Source organism: Mustelus asterias, chromosome 25, assembly GCF_964213995.1.
Source record: "Mustelus asterias chromosome 25, sMusAst1.hap1.1, whole genome shotgun sequence".
NCBI lineage: Eukaryota > Metazoa > Chordata > Chondrichthyes > Carcharhiniformes > Triakidae > Mustelus > Mustelus asterias.
In genome coordinates this window covers 12,624,408-12,646,077 of record NC_135825.1, presented here as the reverse complement: position 1 = coordinate 12,646,077, position 21,670 = coordinate 12,624,408, and the positions used below count along the sequence as shown (strand labels likewise).

At 47.4% G+C, this 21,670-nt stretch overlaps 1 protein-coding gene across 1 annotated transcript; it reads right to left on the bottom strand.

Moving 5' to 3' along the window:
• Positions 1 to 205: 205 nt before the first annotated feature.
• LOC144511798 (CMRF35-like molecule 2) lies at positions 206 to 21,278 on the bottom strand. Its single transcript, XM_078242133.1, has 5 exons — positions 20,917 to 21,278; positions 10,522 to 10,854; positions 8,278 to 8,326; positions 3,904 to 4,008; positions 206 to 547 (listed from the first exon to the last, which is right to left on the bottom strand). The coding sequence occupies exons 1-4, from the start codon at positions 20,954 to 20,956 to the stop codon at positions 3,909 to 3,911; spliced, it is 522 nt and encodes a 173-aa protein (XP_078098259.1). The 5' UTR covers positions 20,957 to 21,278; the 3' UTR covers positions 206 to 547; positions 3,904 to 3,908.
• Between the last annotated feature and the right edge of the window lie 392 nt (positions 21,279 to 21,670).

The window sequence follows — 21,670 nt, the reverse complement described above, 5'->3', positions numbered from 1 at the left end:
AAAAACTGTTAAAGCTTGTTTATTTATCAGTCACAACTAGACTTCCATTCTCACTGCAAAGAAGTTACTGTGAAAATCCCCTAGTCGCCACACTCCGGTGCCTGTTCGGGTACACTGAAGGAGAATTTAGCATGACCAATCCACTTTTCCTGCACGTCTTTGGACTGTGGGAGGAAACCGGAGCACCCGGAGGAAACCCACGCGGACACGGGGAGAATGTGCAAACTCCACACTGACAGTGACCCAAGCTGGGAATCGAACCCAGGTCCTTGGCACTGTGAGGCAGCAGTGCTAACCACTGTGTCACCGTGCCACCATTAGTAGTGTCAGCTTGTACCTATTTGCAATATTTACCCGACATTGTGACCCTCAAAGAGAATGAATGGGTTTGAAAGAACATAGCAGGGTTATTTCACAGTATTCCTCAGGCAGTCCACACCACACATGTGATGAATAATGGCAAGATGAAGATAGCTTTACTGTTTGGTTGACTGAAATTCTCCATTGTGGGTGCTGATGTCATGGTCATGTAACAGATTCCATTATCCTGGAAATGAAAAACAAAGGATGTTTCAAATATCACAACACAGTCCATAAACTTTAGGATCAGAGTAAATCTGTGCTTTTTGATGCGCATCAATTGGACACGAGGCTCAAAGCTTCGGTAAAAGAAGGTTTTTATTAACTAACAATGGAACTATCAGAACTTTAACACACTATCCCAGACTGAAGGGATCCCGTCCGAGCAGGGGGTCTTATACCTCTCCCAGGAGGCGGAGCCCGACTGGGATGTGCCACAACAGTAACAACCACAGGTGTATCAATCCCACCCTAGCCCAACAACAACATTAGTACAATCCCACAGTAACCTATATACATTCCTATAGTGCTGGCCAGCCCTGGCCCAGTACTATCCAGTGGGAACCAACGATGGTTCACCACACTTTTGTTATAACACAGTTGATTAAAAGGAAGATTGAATTTGTAGTTTAAAATTCATTTATTAGTGTCACAAGTAGGCTTACATTAACACTGCAATGAAGTTACTGTGGAAATCCCCTAGTCACCACACTCCAGGTGGGTGTTTGGGTACACTGAATGAGAATTTAGCACCTAACCAGCACCTCTTTCGGATGTGGGAGGAAACAGGAGCACCCAGAGGAAACCCACACAGACACTGGGAGAATGTGCAGACTCTACGTGATCCAAGCTGGGAATTGAACCTGGATCCCTGGCACTGTGAGGCGGCAGTGTTAACCACTGTGCCACCTTGCTGCCCAATTAAGGAAATGTGTTAAGAGAAAGAAAGAATCAGTTTTAAATGTAACACAATTCACAAATTGTAAGTTCTTTTTTTTTCTGTGCTTATCAAAGATAGAAACCAACTTGCTCGCCCATGAGAACCTTTCCTTCCTTCTCTGTGTATCATATTAAGCAACCCTATCGTGGCAGTACTCCACTGAAACTGGGTCAAAGTGCAGAGTTAATACAGCAGAACTCAGCTGTGTGTCAGGAAGTTTCGGAAACCTCTTTGTCAGTAGATTCTCAAAGCAGCCATGATACTATCATCTGACTTCCAGATTTGCCAACAATTAGCCCGAGATGGGCGTGGCGATGAGCTGAATCTGACCTTTTCAGCTCAACTATTTAGCAGGATCCTCAGAGGGTGTGACATGAAGCCATTGTACAGGGGCTGAAACAGAATCAGAAGCTGGAGCTACGGGCCCACAATGTTGCAAGGCAATGTCAAACTTTGCTGTTGCTTCCCTGCTTTATGTTGTAAGGGACCCACCCACAGTGAGTTTCTGTTACTTGCTGATGGGAGGAAGAAGACTGGTGTAGAGGTGTGGTTAAAAGTCACTGAGGAGGTGAACAGGCCCAGGACCCTCCTTCTGCTGGGAGTGGCTTAATGGTCAAGGCAGGTCAGGAAGGTGAGTGACACGGCACATTCAAATATACCCTGATCTACACCTTACCCCAACCCTTCTTACTCTCTGCCTTTCCAAGTCTATCAACACCAGGTTAAAGTCCAACAGGTTTATTTGGTAGCAAATACCATAAGCTTTCGGAGCACAGCTCCTTCGTCAGATGGAGTGGATATCTGTTGCAAACAGATATCCACTCCATCTGACGAAGGAGCTGTGCTCCGAAAGCTTATGGTATTTGCTACCAAATAAACCTGTTGGACTTTAACCTGGTGTTGTGAGACTTCTTACTTTCCAAGCCTACCCACCCCTCTCTGTCTACGCACCTCCCCACCTTCCCATCTGACCATTCATCACTGAATCTCACCCCCATCATAATACAACGTCACACCCATCCCTCGCCGTGATCCTCCACAAATGGCTTTGCGACCTCGCTACGTATTCTATTTTTCACACTCAGAGATCACTTCGCCTCCTCCTTTCAGGAGAAGATATCACAGAATCCCAGGGAGAGGCAGAAAACTGGAGGTGACTCTCCGACAATCTGCGTACTGACAGCTTCTGACGAGGAGTCACTGGCGATAAGCTGAGTGTCAATGTGTCAGACCATCTGGAGACTTAGAGGTCTTCAGATACCCAGTGACAGAATTAACAATCACAGTCATACTCCATACAAAACTTACTTAAGTTAACTTGGTCTCAGTGGCCACTCAAATATGATAACGTACACATTGATGATTTAACACTTTATTTGACAGCTCTAATTCATGTCTTCCATCTCCCAGAAAACTTTCAAGCATCCCATAGGATGTGGCGCAGAAAGAGGATGAAGACTCCTCAGAGGAGACCACACATTCTGGAGATGACCAGTACCCACTAGAACAGTGAAAACACACTCTCAGGACAGACCCGTATGTTAAAGGCTTTCACGTAGACAAGGAAGTGGGTGTGAGATCTTAGTACTTAAAGGATTGCTAGCCCGTCACTCGTTCAGCCCCCTCAAAGTCCCCTTGCTTGGTTTCCTCAGTATATTTTGCAAAACTCAGGAAACATCTGTGATGCACTATCAATCGAGCCGAGACTAGTTGAGAGCAAGACAAATAGGCTTTTATTGGCAAGAACTTGGAGCCATCCCTGTCGGTGATCTGGTCTGAACTGAGAGCCAGGGGGGTGGAGCCACCGCCTTTATACCCAGACCAGGGGGAGGAGACTTGGGCGGAACCGACAGGGATGTGCCACATATACAGGCACTGAGAAATACTAACCACAGTGGTTAACCACCACAGATAACAGATAACAGTGGTTTACCACAATCTGCACGCATAGTCAAATTCAGAGACCCCAGCTAAAGCAGCTGATAATGAAGTCCTTCAGTACTTTATTTCTAATCAGAAAAGCCAATTCAAATTAAGTCAAATCATGGTCCCCCCACATGTGGGACAAACAAGACTTTGCATCCCATCTTGGGCCCAATCAAATAGGATCCAAGCTGACAGGATGAGTCATTGCACCACTTCCCGGGCTTGATCCCAGAGTGGCACGGTGGCACAGTGGTTAGCACTGCTGCCTCACAGTGCCAGGGACCCGGGTTCAATTCTGGCCTTGGGTGACTGCATGAAGTTTGCATGTTCTCCCGATATCTGTGTGGGTTTCCTCCATGTGCTCTGTTTTCCTCCCACAGAAATCCCTCTATTACTTGCATATTCATGTGCTTATCTAAAAGTTCCTTTAAACACCCCTATCGTATCTGCCTCCACCACCAATCCAGGCAGCGCATTCCGGACACCTACCACTCTGTGTCAACCCTATCTGTGCCTCTCATAATTTTATAGTTTGGTCGGACCCCGTCAAGTGGGACGGGCTGTAAAACACTGGCCATTTTGTTCTTATCCTGCTATCCTTTCTGAAGTATTTATAATGAGCAGATTATAAACAACCTTTCTAAATAGCTTGTGCCTAAATGCACAGAACAACTTACCGGTTTTACATTTTCAGTTTGGCTAAAATGGCCCAAAGGAGGAGAATGGCGAGGAAGATCCAACGTAAAACACTCCATATGAAATAGTACAGGTAATTCTTCTGCCTATGAAGATAGGAGGCAAAATGGTTTCATCAAAATTGATTCCTGAATCTATGGAGTTAACTTCAACATGTGAATCATTTGGTTACGCTCAAGTTAAAGTTATCAGAGTCACAAGTAGGCTTACATTAACACTGCAATGAAGTTACTGTGAAAATCCCCTAGTCGCCACACTTTGGCGCCTGTTCGGGTACACTGAGGGAGAATTTAGCATGGCCGATGCATCTATCCAGCACGTCTTTTGGACTGTGGGAGGAAACCCATGCAGGCAAAGGCAGATTCCACACAGACAGTGACCCAAGACAGGAATCGAACCCGAGTCCCTGGCGCTGTGAGGCAGCAGTGCTAACCACTGTGCCACCGTGCCTCTGGTGGAATATTGTGGTCTTTGCTGCTTCTATGCTTCTGGTCCATCTGGCAAATTGCTGAACTGCACTCACTTTGACCTGTGATAGTTTATCCATTATCTGAGTGCATAGGAAGTATCGAGTTGGAATGTGCTTCACGTTCAGGGACTAGCCTGTGCCTAGGGGGCGATGAAGTGGCAAATACCCAGTTCCCTTTTCTCACTAGATATGGTAATGTGATGACAGAAAAACATCAGCTTCTGACAATCTCCTTCTGCAAAGATGTTGATGCAAAAACAGAAGCTGTGGAAACAGGTCAGTCAGCAGTGATGGAAAGAGCAACTGAGTGCAACGTCTCAGATGCAAACTCTGCATCAGAACTGAAAGGTTATCTTGGCCGGGATTTTCTGGCCTTATCAAGCTGAACCCACTGCCGCAGGGGACTTGGTAGCTCAGCCAAAAATCCACTGTCTTTCAGCTGGACCAGACAATCTCAATGATCTGGCTGGAAAATCCTGTCCCTTCTCTCCACAGATGTTGACGGAGCTATTTCACTCAGCAGACAGATCAATAAGAGGGGTTCAATGCAACAGGACATGCCAGGAGAAACACCAGACATACCTAAAAATGAACTGCCGACCTGGTGAAGCTACCAAACAGGACTACTCGCGTTCCAAACAACATAAGCAGCCAGCAATAGACAAAGCTAAGCAATTCCACAACCAATGGATCAGATCTGAGCTCTGCAGCCCTGCCACATCCAGCCGTGAATGGTGGTGGACAATTAAACAACGCACTGGAGGACTCTCATATCCTCAACCTCAATATTGGGAGCACCAAAAGGATAAGGCTGAAACATCTGTCATAATCTTCAGCCAGAAGTACTGAGTGGAAGATCCATCTCAGCCTGCTCTGGAGGTCTCCAGCATCTCAGATGTCAGTCTTCAACCAATTCGATTCACTCCACATGGTATCAAGAAACGGCTGAGGGCACTGAATACTGCAAAGGAAATGGGTCCTGACAATATTTCAGCAGTAGTACTGAAGGCTCCAAGATTCTCTCCAACTCTCACCAACTTCTACAGATGCATCATAGAAAGCATTCTTTCTGGTTGTATCACAGCTTGGTATGACTCCAGCTCTGCCCAAGACCGCAAGACAAGGGTCGTGAATGTAGCCCAATCCATCACGCAAACCAGCCTTCCACCCACTGACACTATCTACACTTGCCGCTGCCTCGGAAAAGCAGCCAGCATAATTAAGTACCCCGGACATTCTCTCTTCCACCTTCTTCCATCAGGAAAAAGATACAAAAGTCTGAGGTCACGTACCAACCGACTCAAGAACAGCTTCTTCCCTGCTGCCATCAAACTTTTGAATGGACCTACCTCGCATGAAGTTGATCTTTCTCTACACCTTAGCGATGACTAACACTACATTCTGCACTCTCTCCTTTCCTTCTCTATGAACGATATACCTTGTCTGTATCGCGTGCAAGAAACAATACTTTTCACTGTATACTAATACATGTGATCAAGAAGGCAAATGGGATGTTGGCCTATATCGCAAGGGGGATAGAATATAAAAGCAGAGATGTCTTGCTGCATCTGTACAGGGCATTGGTGAGGCCATAGCTGGAATACTGTGTGCAGTATTGGTCCCCTTATTTGCGGAAGGATATATTGGCCTTGGAGGGAGTGCAGAGAAGGTTCACCAGGTTGATACCGGAGATGAGGGATGTTGATTATGAGGAGAGACTGAGCAGATTGGGTTTGTACTCGTTGGAATTTAGAAGGCTGAGGGGGGATCTTATAGAGACGTATAAGATAAGGAAGGGGCTGGATAGGGTAGAGGTGGAGAGATTCTTTCCACTTAGAAAGGAAGCTAGAACTAGAGGGCACAGCCTCAAAATAAAGGGGGGTCAGTTTAGGACAGAGTTGAGGAGGAACTTCTTCTCTCAGAGGGTGGTGAATCTCTGGAATTCTCTGCCCACTGAAGTGGTGGAGGCTACCTCGTTGAATATGTTTAAATCACGGACAGATGGATTCCTGATCGGTAAGGGAATTAGGGGTTATGGGGATCAGGCGGGTAAGTGGAACTGATCCACTTCAGATCAGCCATGATCTTATTGAATGGCGGGGCAGGCTCGAGGGGCTAGATGGCCTACTCCTGCTCCTATTTCTTATGTTCTTATGTTCTTATGTGACAATAATAAATCAAATCAAATCAAAATTGCCTTGCCAAGATGTTCCAGTGCAGCTACAACACTGACATCTACCCAGTCATGTGGAAAATTGCCCAGGTATCTCCTGTACACAAAAAGCAGGACAAATCCAACCTGATCAATCAGCCTACCTTTGATCATCGGTAAAGCGAAGGAAGGAATCACAATTCAATTAATAAATTCTGGAATTGAAAGCTGGTCTTAGCAATGGTGACCATGAAACAATCATTGATGGTTGCAAAAAAAACCATTTGGTTCACTATTATCGTTTAGGGAAGGAAATCTGCCATCCTTACCCAGTCTGGCCTACATGTGACTCCAGATCCACAGCAATGTGGTTGACCGCTAACTGCCCTCTGAACTGACCTGGTCCAAGGGTAATTAGGGATGGACAACAAATGCTGGGCTTGCCAGGGATGACCACATCCCATAAAAGAATGAACAAAACAATAAGTGTCCTGGAAATTCTTCCAAATGCAATGGGTTGTGGATTTTGGTGGTTAAAGAATGACAAAAATATATCCATGGTGTAACAGGGCACTCACTTCTGGGTCTGGGTTGGATTTGAACTATTTGGCATTAGAATGCAAGAGGCAGCCAACTGATAGTGCCATCTCTCCTGACTTTTATTTTCATTGACTTTAGCAGGAGATGTAGAACTAGCTGCCAGTTCAATGTTGCACATATTACATTATTGCAGAGTCACAAATATCTGCTTACAGTTGTGGCATGAGTGTCCAAAATGCATTTGTCTTCATCATATTGAAATCCTACTCTCAAGGCAGCCTGCACCTTGCCAGAAAAACAATTTAATACCTCTCTGTAATAAGACATCAGAGGCAGAAGTCCCTTCACTAAAATCCCTTTATTTACAAGTCTGACAACGGCATACAGAGTGCTTTCAGTCAGCAGTCTACCCTAGGACCCCCTGAGGAACTGACACGCCTGGTTAAATACAAGGCAAGAGGCTCCCTGGTCGGCCCATCAATTTGGCCCTTAATCAGGGACATCTTTTTGCTTCCAACCAAATAAACAAAATCAAATTCACTTAGGGGCCCTTAATCAGGGAGCTCGTATTCCAATAGGCCAACCTCAATGGCCTGATTGAAGCCATTGCATTCTCATAACACAGTCAATGGGACATTACACAATTTTTGCACAGAAAAATGGAACAGAAGGAGGCCATTCAGCCCGGCATGTCTGTGCCTGCCCCGAAAATGAGTGTTCTCAGCCTAATGCCACATTCCAACTCTTGGTCCATAGCCCTGTAAGCTAGGCCATTTCAAATCCATTTCCAGCTATATTTTTAAGATGCAATGAGAATTTCTGCCTCGACCATCCTCCCAAGAGGTCAATTCACCCCCACAATCATTCCTCACCTCCCCTTGAATAATTCTACCAATTACTTTGAATCTATGCCCTCTTATTTTTTGGCCTCTCTGCTAAAGGAAATAAATCCTTTTCATCCGTCTGTCTGGCTCCTCATAACTTTATACGTCTCAGTTATATCTTCCCTTTGCCTCCTTTGTTCCCAGGGAAACAGTGCCGGCCTACCCAATCTTTCTTCATGACTGCACATTCTTCAGTCCTGGCCCACATCCTCATCAATCTCCTCGGTGTTCCTTCTTTAGTGCAGTCACAATTGCGTAGAGACAGAATAATTGTTCAGATTGGGCCTTTTTAAACAGACATGACATTTACCTTTGAATTTCCTTGTCAGATGGAGAGATTGCAAGAAGTACTTTGGGACCTGTTAAAAATTATATAACCTCATTGTTGTTAGATTGCACTGCCAAGTTGCGTTACACATCTGATTAAACCATCATAGATAAATTTGCAATTTCATAGAATGATAGAATCCCTACAGTGCAGAAGAAGGCCATTTGGCCCATCGAGTCTGCACCGACCACAATCCCACCCAGGCCCTCTTCCTGTAATCCCACATATTTATCCTGTCCATTCCCCTGACACTAAGGGTCAATTTAGCATGGCCAATCCACCTAACCCGCACATCTTTGGACTGTGGGAGGAAACTGGAGCACCCGGAGGAAACCCACGCAGACACAGGGAGAACATGCAAACTCCACACAGACAGTGACCCGAGGCCGGAATTGAACCCAGGTCTCTGGTGCTGTGAGGCAGCAGTGCTAACCACTGTGCCACCATGCCTCCCTAAATTTGTGATTTAAAAACGTGAAAAATTACATGGGTATATTAGTACTAAAATTATACATCTTTGGGTTGAATTTAATGCTCGCTTGCCAGAGGGTGTGATGGTTGGGGTGGGGGGAATGGTATCTTCAATGCAGTGGGGGGTGTACATGCCGCCTCCATGTCTGTTATGTTATAATGATCCAGGCACTGATCGTTCAGAAGGGATTGTATAAATACATTGTGGGTTCATTTATTGAGACGAGGCAAGTGAGAATATTTGGACAAAGGTAGAAAACCTGAAGACATCAGACATGTGTTCTGTGCTCTGCTCAGAGGGAAAAGTGAAACTAAGACCATAGTTGCCTGGCCCCGCCCACTGGTGGGATCTTCTGCTTCCTGCAAAGTCAATGGGTGTTTAGCTGGCTCACCACATCTGTCATGGAATCCATTGTGACAAGTCAGGAAAGACTAGATTCCATGACACACTTCCCTTCTAGTGATGTCATGCTGCTGCCCAATAAAGGCATATTACAACACTGCCCATCCCTGTCCCCAGTGCAATTTTACCAATGGTAGGGTAGTGTTAGTGCCTTTGGGTCAACTGTGGCCCTTTGGTGGGCAATTGGTGTCCACTTAAGATCTTACCCTGGAGGGATTTACCAGGATGCAGAAAAGATTTACTAGGATGCTACCGGGACTTGATGGATTGAGTTATAAGGAGAGGCTGGATAGACTGGGACTTTTTTCTCTGGAGCGTAGGAGGCTGAGGGGTGATCTTATAGAGGTCTATAAAATAATGAGGGGCACAGATCAGCCAGATAGTCAATATCTTTTCCCAAAGGTAGGGGAGTCTAAAACTAGAGGAGATAGGTTTAAGGGGAGAGGGGAGAGATACAAAAGTGTCCAGAGGGGCAATTCTTTCACACAGAGGATGGTGAGTGACTGGAACAAGCTGCCAGAGGTAGTAGTAGAGGCGGGTACAATTTTGTCTTTTAAAAAGCATTTAGACAGTCACATGGGTACGATGGGTTTAGAGGGATATGGGCCAAATGCGGGCAATTGGGATTAGCTTAGGGGTTTTAAAAAAGAAAGTGCGGCATGGACAATTTGGGCCGAAGGGCCTGTTTCCATGCTGTAAACCTCTATGACTCTACGACTCTATGACTAGGATTGAACCAGTGGCAGGGAAAAGACCTAAGGCCAGGCGGCCAACAGGTTTTCCTGTATGAGCTGGTGGAGGGCAGGGGCCCTCCCTCATTAACTTGCCCTCCTGGGCCCATCATAGGGTCCCCAAGGTTTTTCTCCACCCCCCCTCCCCCCCGCCCATCACCCCCTCCAGCCCTCCTTCCCTCCCATGGACTCTCAAACACCATCCGTCCACCCTCACACCCCTCCAACCCCCTTGCGCCTCTGCGGGTGCCTGCAAGATCCCCAAACTCTCACCGGTTCCAACCTCCTCCTGAAGTACAAGTGGGCAGCAGCTCCCCAAGGGAGGGGTGGAATTCTCATCCTTTAGTCTATTAATAGCCAGTCAGCCATCTTCTGCTGGGTAGGTGGGCTCCCCTCCCCAACCCCAGTATTTTAGTCAGCGAGGGGCAACCGTGACACGTGGTCAGATAGCCCAATTTGTTATTTTGCATCATTCTGCTGGTTTACCCTTAACAGAATTCTAACTTCCCACTGAAAACCACTTTGGAAATGTTGAAAAACATATCCTAAATTGTACTGAAAGCAATATAAAACTATACAGCTTACAGATGCACACAATTAATAAAACCATTCAGATCCTACCTTCATTGATTTTAAGTTCCACAGGACTTTGGAGGTCCCATAACAATCTTTCAATTCCACACCAGTATAAGCCCTCATCGCTCTGTGTTAACTGTTCCATTGTGACTGTAAATTCTCCTGCTTCATCATCAGCGACAATGGTGATTCTCCCATCAGTACTTGTCTTCTTTGGGCCGTGGGTTTGCACCACAATAGCACAGTCTTCCTGATCATCACCTTTGCACCAGTACTTTTGATAATTGCTGTAATATTTGTCGTATCGACACTTGATATGGACTGATTGTCCCACCGTTCCATTTACAGCATCCGGTCCATTTGATGCAGCCCAAACAACTGTACAATGTGAAAGCATAACAAGTACAAGAAAACATAAATCAACCTAACAGTTTAATAGGGTAAAGAGTACTTTAAAAAATGTGCATTAAGACTCGTAAACATACTATCCCATTTTGATCATTCTAATGATGCGGCCTGAGGGACTTCTGGATTTTTCGTCCTCAGAAATTAATATTAGTCTGAAATAAAGACAGTTCATACCACAGCACGGTGGCACAGTGGTTAGCACTGCTGCCTCACAAAGCCAGGGACCTGGGTTCGATTCCTGGCTTGGGTCGCTGTCTGTGTGGAGTTCTCCCCCCTGTCTTGATGCTCTGCTTTCCTCCCACAGTCCGAAAGACGTGCTGGTTGGATGCATTGGCCGTGCTAAATTCTCCCTCGGTGTACCCGAACAGGCGCCGGAGTGCGGCGACTTGGGGATTTTCACAGTAACTTCATTGCAGTGTAAACGTCAGCCTACTTGCGACACTAATAAAATAAGTTTAAATTTTAAAAACTTCATTGTATCTGTGCCTCACTCTCATTGTTCAGATTCCCAATGAGCTGAGTCCAGCCAACTCTAGTCTAAGGTATTGCTTCTTGCAGTTCCTATGGCTCACGGTTTGCCTCATGGAATCTGTAATTGGAGATCTTTCTCTCTGGATCCCTGCACACAGATCAGTAAAATGTAGCCAGCTGGTTGGCCTTCTTCTGTGCTTATATTATGGTTAGAATTTTACCCGCCCTTGACAATGCGCTGGGAAGCAAGGAGGCCGGCAAAATGGCACAGGATGCTGTGGGGCCTATGCCTGATGATTTTAGAAACATGGAAAATAGCAGCATGAGTAGGCCACTCGGCCCCTCTAACCTGCTCCACCATTCAATATGGTCGTGACTGATTCTCTATCTCTGTGCCATACTCTCTCCCCTACCCCTTGACACCAAAAGACCATTTTGTCAGTGGCAGAAAGGTTGGCACATGCAATGCCAACTGGGAGTCCAGTTTAGCTACTTAAGTAGCCAATTAAAGGCCTTTTCCCTCCTCCACAGGCATTTTACCAGCATCCAGGGATAGACTGCCGAAATGAGAGGTGATCCACAGCAACCTGGTGGTCTCCTATTGGCTTGTGGGGACATATTTTTGGAAACTCCATGAGCCTCCCCCATCCAGTAGCCGGGGTTGTTGCCTGCCCTCTGTGAACTCCCCCCTCCCACTGATCCTGTCAGGACCTGCCTGCCAGCCTGATACTGGCATGCCCAGGCACCATTTTCCTGTCTTTGCACATGGCCAGCGATGTGCCCTCATCCTCCAGGTGCAGCGCCATTAATGGCCACTGCCACTAGTGGCGCTGTTGAGGCGTCTGAGCTGCTGGCTTCCTGGTTTGGACGACGGTTTTAGTGGGTTTACTATGGATATCAGCCCCAGTGGTGGCCATTTAATTGGCTATTGCCAGGATGCCACCAGCCCAAGCAGGTTCGCCTCTCACTTTCAGCCCTGGTCGTGGGACATTAGCCTCTGAAATAAAATTCAACCTTCTGATTCTAGGATATTAAGATATGGAGTATCAAGGGCAGACCATTACACTGTGAGTGGGCACTCCTTATCGGCAATGCCCAACCGGGCATTTATTTCTCTTACCCACTCACAATCTTTCCTCATACTATCGATTTCAATAACCTGATCTTAAAGAGGGACGGTGGTCTTGTGATGCAATGGCTAGCATCCCTACCTCTGGGCCAGGAACTTTGGGTTCAAGTCCCACTCTAGGACATGATGGCAAAGTTCAGAGCGTGGCCAAACAGGTTAGTTAACAGCCTGTAAATTCCTCCAATATGCGTGACAGCAGGCAACAAAAGTGGGAAAGTTTCCTGGCGGCCATTCTGCAGAAGGTAATGGCAAAACACTTCAGCCTGAAGGAGAATCTAGGAATCCAATGGAAGCCCCTGGTCACCAATGCCCTGTCAAGACACAATACGTGAAGGAGGAGGACCCTAAAGAGCAGTTGCTGAAAGGGAAAGTATCTGGTATTCTGGGCTTTCTTAATAGAGGCATTGAGTACAAGAGCAAGGTTATGCTGAACTTATGCAAGACACTAACTGGACCTCAGAGTCATTGGAGAGGTTGGGACTGTTCTCCTTGGAGAGAAGAAGGCTAAGAGGAGATTTGATAAGAGAGAGATGTTCAAAATCATGAGGGGGCTGGCCAGAGTAGACAGGGAGAAACTGTTCCCGCTGGTAAAAGAATGAGAGGGCACAGACTTAAAGTGATTTGCAAAAGAAGCAAGTGTGATGTGACAAAAACCTATCCACACGCCGAGTGGCTTGGGTCTGGAATACGCTGCCTGGAAATGTGGTGGAGACAGGTTCAGTCGAGGCATTCGAGAGGGCATTGGGTGATTATTGGTATAGAAACAATGTGCAGGGGTACGGGGGGCGGGGGGAAAAGGCAGGGGAATGAGACTAAGTCATGATGCTAGTTTGGAGAGCTGGTGCAAACACGATAGGCCAAATGGCCTCTTTCCGCAGTGTAACAATTCTGTGAGTCTAGAATTTTGCACCGCTGTTTACCATAGGGGCAGTGTCAGGATGCCGGGGGCAGTACACAGTTGGGGGGGGAGAGGGGGGGGTTCCTCTGCGGGTCTCCTTGGGGAGCAGGTTTCCCAGTGTCCTTGTAGGGTGTGATTCCCCTGTCTGTGAAGGTGGGAGGGTTGCCATGGGTGGTGGGGGCGGGGGGGGGGGGAACTTACCCATGTGCATGTGGGGGATCTCTTTGTGCATAGGGGGGGCGGGGTCTCTGTGTGTGGGGGTGAGGGTTCCTTTTTTTAAACTGGAGATTGGTGCACCCTTTTAAAAAACAAATCTCTGGAAACCCATCATTGCTGGCTTTTTCAGGTCCCGTCCACCAGTGTGACGGTGTGGTGCACCTCCAGGATTCTTTTCTTCGTCAGTATTGAATACGGTGGCACAGTGGTTAGCACTGCTGCCTCACAGTGCTAGGGACCCAGGTTCGATTCCCGGCTTGGGTCACTGTCTGTGTGGAGTTTGGGCATTATCCCCCGTGTCTGCGTGGGTTTCCTCCCACAGTCCAAAGATGTGCAGGTTATGTTGATTGGCCATGCTAAATTGCCACTTAATGTCAGGGGGACTAGCAGGGTAAATACGTGGGGCTACGGGGATAGGGGCTGGGTGGGATTGTGGTTGGTGCAGACTCGATGGGCCATAGGGAATCCTTCTGCACTGTAGGGATTCTAGGTTCTATAATATGGCGAGAAAAGCAGACTGTGTGACCGGCGAGGTCCACACCGTCGATGTTATCTTATCCAATTTGCACTCGCTGTGGGCTAAAATCATTCAATTCAGGATGATGCTTCACAGGCCTGCTTCAGGCGACGCAGCAAATAACAGGGACACTGCCTGGAGTGGAAGGCCACACTGCAGGAAGGACCCAATGCACACCCTGCTCGATTACACAGCAGGCTGGGTAACAGAGGACCTGACGATGCAAGTGCTGTGGTTTTCTGCTGCAGTTGATGTGGTGTCGGGTGTGGGCTGTGGTTCTCTTTGTTGGTTTGACTGAAACTTCAAACAGGATGAGCAGTTTGCTGTAGCGCGCTGATTTATTCTGCGGCTCCTTCTGACTCTTATCTGTGAATCTGAATGAGGGGGGAAGCATTTTTTTAAAACTCACAGCCACAAGATTAGCACCTGATTAGCAAAACAGGGTAAGAAGTCTCACAACACCAGGTTAAAGTCCAGCAGCTTTATTTGGTAGCAAAAGCCACTAGCTTTCACAGCGCTGTTCCTTCGTCAGGTAAGTGGGAGTTCTGTTCACAAACAGGGCATATAACGACACAAACTCAATTTACAAAATGATGGTTGGAATGCGAGTTGGCAAAGTCTCACTAACTGTCCCGGCTGGAGACAATACACATCTCTTTAACCTGTGCTTAACGCTCTCTCCACTCACATTGTCTGTACCTTTAAGACTTGATTACCTGTAAAGACTCGCATTCCAACCATTATTTTGTAAACCATCCCATCCCGCCCACTCCCGATTCACCCCATCCTACAGTGGGGGTGGGGTGGGGAGTGGTGAGGCATCAGGCAGCACATTTGCTCTGCTGCCTTACATGGACAATTAACAACCACTTAAGTGTCTCACACACTCCATCTCCACCACAAGGTTTGGCCCTCCAGGGCAGACGGAAAAAAGTCAGCCAGCCCCGTACTTTTTTGGGACAGTGGGGAGGAGGGGTGTTCCACTGTGCTCATCAGGGGCACTGCCGCTAAGATGACAATCCCTCCCTCATTTTTAAGCCTCTCCCCCTGGCCTTTCTAACATGATACCCACCCCCCCTCCTCTCTGGGGCCTTGCACCTATCCCCCCCGCCCCCAATCCCCGGACTCACCTTTAAGTCAGTGTACACCCACCCCCTTCTTGAGGACCGGTTATAGTCTTAGCTGCTCCTGTCTCATGGCATTCTGGGATTACAGAGCTGGCAGCCAATCAGATTACCTGCCAACTCTCCACATGCATATAGGCCGGAATTCTCCCATCCTGTCCGCCACGGGAATTTTAACGGGTGGGTGAAATCCCATTGACAGTCGGGCGGGAATTTCCGGCTTTTAGACCAGCACAATCAGAGAATTCTGTCCATGAACTTATGAACATGTGAGCAAGCAGCAGGAATAGGCCATTCAGCCCCTTGAGTCTGCTACACTGTTTAATAAGATCCTGGCTGATTTGATAGTAACCTCAAATCTGCTTCCTGTCAACCCCCGGTAACCTTTTACCCTCCAACCCCCTTGTGTACCAATAATCTATCCACTTCTGCCTTAAAGATATTCAAGGATTCTGCTTCCGTCGCCTTTTCAGAAAGAGAGATCTAAAGACTCACAATCTTCTGATAGAAAACATTTTGCTTCATCTCCCCTTATTTTTAAACAGTGACCCTAGTTCTAGATTCTTTGACAAGAGGAAACACCCTCCCCACATCCACCCAGTCAATACCCCTCAGGATCTGATTTGTTTCAATCAAGTCACCTCTTAGTCTTCTAAACTCTAGTGGATACAAGCCTAGCCTGTCCAACCTTTCCTCATGAGACAACGCGCCCATTCCAGGTATTAGCCTGGTAAACCTTCTCCAAACTACTTCCAATGCATTAATTTCTTTCCATAAATGAGGTCATAGCGTCATAGGGCGGAATTCTCCCATCCCGCCTACCACGGGAATCGTAGTGGGTGGGACACGGACCATGCGAAGGTTCATTGACCTCGGGCAGGATTTTCCGGTCTTGAGAGGAGCGTGGCTGGAAAATCCCGCCCATAGAGTCATAGAAATCTACAGCACAGAAAACGGCCCTTTGGCCCATCGCATCAATGCCGGTCAAGGACAAACCACCCAACTACTTTAATCCCATTTTCCAGCACTTGGTCCATGTGGGTGGCACTGTGCCACAGTGGTTAGCACTACTGCCTCATAGTGTCAGGGACCCGGGTTCGATTCCTGGCTTGGGTCATTTCTGTGTGGAGTTTGCACATTCTCCCCGTGTCTGCGTGGGTTTCCTCCGGGTGCTCCGGTTTCCTCCCACATTCTGAAAGATGTGCTGGTTAGTTGCATTGACACAAACAGCTGCCAGACTGTGGCGACTAGGGGGATTTCACAGTAACTTCATTGCAGTGTTAATGTAAGCCTTACTTGTGACTAATAAATAAACTTTACTTTACTTTTACTGCGGCGACACTGTGGCACAGTGGTTAGCACTGCTGCCTCACAGCGCCAGGAACCCAGGTTCGATTCCTGGCTTGGGTCACTGTCTGTGCGGAGTTGGCACGTTTTCCCCGTGTCTGCCTGGGTTTCCTCCGGGTGTTCTGGTTTCGTCCCACAGTCCAAAGATTTGCTGGTTAGGTTGATTGGCCATGCTAAATTGACCCTAGTATTAGGGTGATTGGCAGGGTAAATATGTGGGGATGCGAGAATGGGACCTGGGTGGGATTGTGGTCGGTGCAGACTCGATGAGCCAAGTGGCTTCCTTCTGCACTGCAGGGTTTCTATGGATTTCTATGGATAACCTTGCACACCTTGGCATTGCAAATGCCATCTAAACACTTCTTAATGCTGAGGTGGCTGGTACTGTACTCAATACTCCAGACATGTTCCTGCATATGGGACTAACTCCCTGATAAGGGTGGAAGTCTGGCCTCAGCTATAGACATATCACTGGGCGGGGAGGGGGGCGGGGGGCAGCCAGATTTCACATTGGCCTGCCATGTGTGATAGGGAACTTGAGGGGAGATATAGAGCAAACAGCTGAGTTGACCTTTTAACATGCTCTAAGAATGTAACATAAGAAATAGGAGCAGGAGAAGGCAATACAGCCCCTTGAGACTGCATCTTTCAATAAGATCCTGGATAATCTACCTCAACTCCAATTTCCCAAGCTATCCCCATATTCCCAGATTCGCTTAATGCCCGGGAATCTCTCAATCTCAATTACAAGGGGGCACAGGTTCAAGGTGAGAGGGGAAAGTTTAAGGGAGATGTGCGGGGGACATTTTTCGCATAGAGAGTGGTGGGTGCCTGGATCGCGCTGCCAGAGGTGGTGGTGGAAGCAGGCGCATTAGCAACATTTAAGAGGCACCTGGATGGGTACATGAATAACATAGAAACATAAAAGATAGGAGCAAGAGGAGGCCATTTGGCCCTTCGAGCCTGCTCCGCCATTCATCACATAAGAACATAAGAACTAGGAGCAGGAGTAGGCCATCTGGCCCCTCGAGCCTGCTCCGCCATTCAATAAGATCATGGCTGATCTTTTTGTGGACTCAGCTCCGCTCACCATAACCCTTAATTCCTTTACTGTTCAAAAATGTATCTATCCTTGCCTTAAAAACATTCAATGAGGTAGCCTCAACTGCTTCACTGGGCAGGGAATTCCACAGATTCACAACCCTTTGTGTGAAGAAGTTCCTCCTCAACTCAGTCCTAAATCTGCTTCCCCTTTATTTTGAGGCTATGCCCCCTAGTTCTAGTTTCACCTGCCAGTGGAAACAACTTCCCTGCTTCCATCTTATCTAAATCATGGCTGATCGTCCGACACAATATCCTAATCCTGCTTTTTCCCCACAACGTTTGAGCCCATTCACCCCGAGTGCCCCAATAGGAAGGGAATAGAGCGATACGGAATGAGTAAGAGCAGAAGGTTTTTTTTTTAGTTTAGTTAGGGCATCATGATCGGTGCAGGCTTGGAGGGCCAAATGGCCTCTTCCTGTGCTGTACTTTTCTTTGCTCTTTGTTCATACTTGAATACACTTAGCAACTGGGGGCCTCAACAGCATTCTGAGGTAGAATACTTCAAAGATGAACAGCCCTCTGAGTGTTTCTGTGCTGCAGAGTCTGTGTAATTGTAAAATAATGAAAGATTGAAGCATGAACAACCTTTCACATGCCAGCAATTTTCCTTCCCACCTACTCACAGGGGCCAAAATTTTAGGTATAAAGTTCAGGCGCTACCTGACCTGGAAACACATAAGAATTGCACCAGAAGATGTTTCCTGACGGAATTGCGCCTTTGCCAATTGAAATAATTGAACAACAAATTGACTCGATGGGCCGAATGGCCTCCTTTTGCACTGGAGGGATTCTATGATTCTATGACTGGGATTTTACATTGTCTGTCGGGTGGGCCAATTGGCAACCTGGATTCAGGGTGGGATGAAAAGGTCAGGGTTCAGATAAAATGAACAAATGCATCCGGGAACTGAGTTCTGTGTGTGATCGCGCTGCCCAAACACGCGTGGCATAGTTTTAACACATATTTATTTTTCATGGGGCGCGGGCTCCCTGACACAGTTCAACAGCAGCCGTTTCCCCAGAAGAGGCAACATGGAAATGCCAGCCCGCACCCTCGCTTCCCTTGGAGCCCGCCCTCCTGGCAGCACTCAGCCTCTCCCAGAGTGCGCTTCACACCGGAAATGGCCATTAATTGGCCAGCCCCAGAGGAAGCCCACACAGACACGGGGGAGAAACATGCAAACTCCACACAGAGGGACACCCAAGGTCTGCCACAGTGGCACAGTGGGTTAGCACTGCTGTCCCACAATGCCAGGGACCCGGGTTCGATTCCCGGCTTGGGTGACTGTCTGTGCGGAGTCTGCACGTTCTCCCCGTGTCTGCGTGGGTTTCCTCCGGGTGCTCCGGTTTCCTCCCACAGTCCGAAAGACGTCCTAGTTGGGTGGATTGGCCGTGCTAAATTCTCCCCCAGTGTACCCGAACAGGCGCCGGAGTGTGGCGACTAGGGGATTTTCACAGTAACTTCATTGCAGTGTGAATGTAAGTCTACTTGTGACACAAATAAATAAACTTCTTCAATTTCTAAAATAGATCCAAGGCCGACCGCTGCCAGGAATGCGTTTCACGCCTGTTTCTGACCCCACCAAGTGCGCACGCCCGCCTGGTGAAATATTCAGGCCAGGAACGTCACATATGTGAGCCAAGATTGACAGTTCCTCATGATTCCATCCATTTCTGGGCTCAGCAGAGGTCACCGCCTTCATTACATTGTTTTTTAAAACTGCCATTTAGGTTTTTTGTATTCTTGCACAGTGAGGCTGCAGAGTGTGAAGCAGCAACAGGTAAAAGTCAATTAAAAAGATTATGACATGAATGGGAATTTGCCCTCCCGAACAGTATCTGCAGGGATTCATAGGCTTCAATTCATCACAGAAACCCTACAGTGCAGAAAGAGGCCATTCGGCCCATCGAGTCTGCACCGACCTCAATCCCACCCAGGCCCTACCCCAATATCCCTACATACTTACCCGTTAATCCCTCTAACCTACGCATCTCAGGACACTAAGGGGCAATTTTAGCACGGCCAATCAACCTACCCCGCACATCTTTGGACTGTGGGAGGAAACCGGAGCACCCGGAGGAAACCCACGCAGACACGAGGAGAATGTGCAAACTCCACACAGACAGTGACCCAAGCCGGAGAATCGAACCCAGGTCCCTGGCGCTGTGAAGCAGCAGTGCTAACCACCGTGCTACCGTGCCACCCAATTATTTGAACAAATATTTATATAAAATATACAAGACAGGTGCACTGATATGAAAGACTTGCATTTGCATGGCACCTTTTGTGACCTCTGAACCCTTTGCAGCCAACTCATATGCTGAAAGTGTAGTCACGGTTACAGTCTAAAGAACAAACAGAACAGCCAATATGAGCACAGCAAATCTGTGAAATCTTTCACGTGCAGCTGGTCGGGGAGGTGGGTGCCGGAATTGTACCACCTCGCCCGTCCGATCGTAAGATCCCACCCGAGGCCAATGGAGAACGTCGTTCTGCGAACCTCGCCCGTCCCAGAATTCCGGCCAGGATGTCTGATCCCTGATGACTAAACTGAAGCATTACCATAGTGCGCATGCTCAAGTCTCTGGAGTGGGGCTTGAACCCAACAACCACCCGGTTAGCGAGGCTACTGTCTCTCCACTGAGCCATAGTTGATGGACACACTGTGTTGGATATTCTTGCTCCTGTACCTGGGGTATTGGACTTAGAGGAAAATTGGTTAGGGAAGATTAACAAACTTATGATGAAGACAATAAATTAGAATCATAGAATCCCTACAGTGCAGAAGGAGGCCATTTGGCCCATCAATTCTGCACTGACTCTCTGACAGAGCGTCTCACCCAGGCCCTCCCCTGCCCTATCCCTGCAAATTCAGACATTCACCATGGCAAATCCATTTAACCTCTCGGGACACTAAGGCAATTTAGCATGGCCAACCCACCCAAACTGCACATCTTTGGAGTGTGGGAGGAAATCGGAGCACCTGAAGGAAACCCACACAGACACGGGGAGAATGTGCAAACTCCACACAGACAGTGACCTGAGGCTGGAATTGAAACCGGGTACCTGGCGCTGCGAGGCAGCAGCGCTAACCACTGTGCTGCCCAATTCCAGAAGAATTCTAGACGAAAAATCTGCTACAAATTAACATTCTTCTAAAACTTACACTAACACACACCATTCTCATTTCACTATGCACACTCACATTAATTGTTTGTTACTTACCTGCAAAGGAGATCACGAGAAAATGAAATGAAAAATCCATATCTTACGTTTAAAAGATGAACAATAGTCACGGAGAAAGTTGTGGAACTGTTCTTACTTTTTCACTTGACTCAGAGTTCTGGGTCACGTAACGGAAAGCAAGAGGGTAATTTTTCATCTGCTTAAGTTCACAGGAAGTATACTTTAAGGAATGGGGAAGGATGAATGTCAAGATGAATTATTTTGGTGACAGCAAAAAAAAGAAACAGTAGATGCTGGAAATCTAAAATTAAAAACGGAGGAAATACTCAGCAAGAGGTGTCCTGGATGGGGCATGGGGGAGTGTGTGGGAGCTGAGGGGCTGTGAGGGATGAGGACCATTCTGTCTTTGCTTTAATTGTGACAAAGTCCCACAGCACTGAGAGTGCAGGGTGCGTGTTTGTCACCTAAACCAGCCCTCACTCTTAAAAGGCACCTCCGGCAATGGGGTGGGGAATCATGGCGTCGGGACTCTCCTGGCATTTTTAAAGAGCTTGCGAGGCATGCCAACTCAGCCCTAATCCGGCCTGTTAACTCTATTCCTCTCTCCACAGATGCTGTCAGACCTGCTAACTATTTCTGGCACCCCGTGTTTGAATTATTTTGCTCTTTTTTGAACGTTTCGATGGATTTGTTTTGTCTGCTTCTGCAAATCTGGCCAAGTGAAGCGTATGTGTCTAGTTTTTGGGTCTCTGTTCGAGAAGAGCAGGGTTTGATATGCTAATGTCAAGAGAAT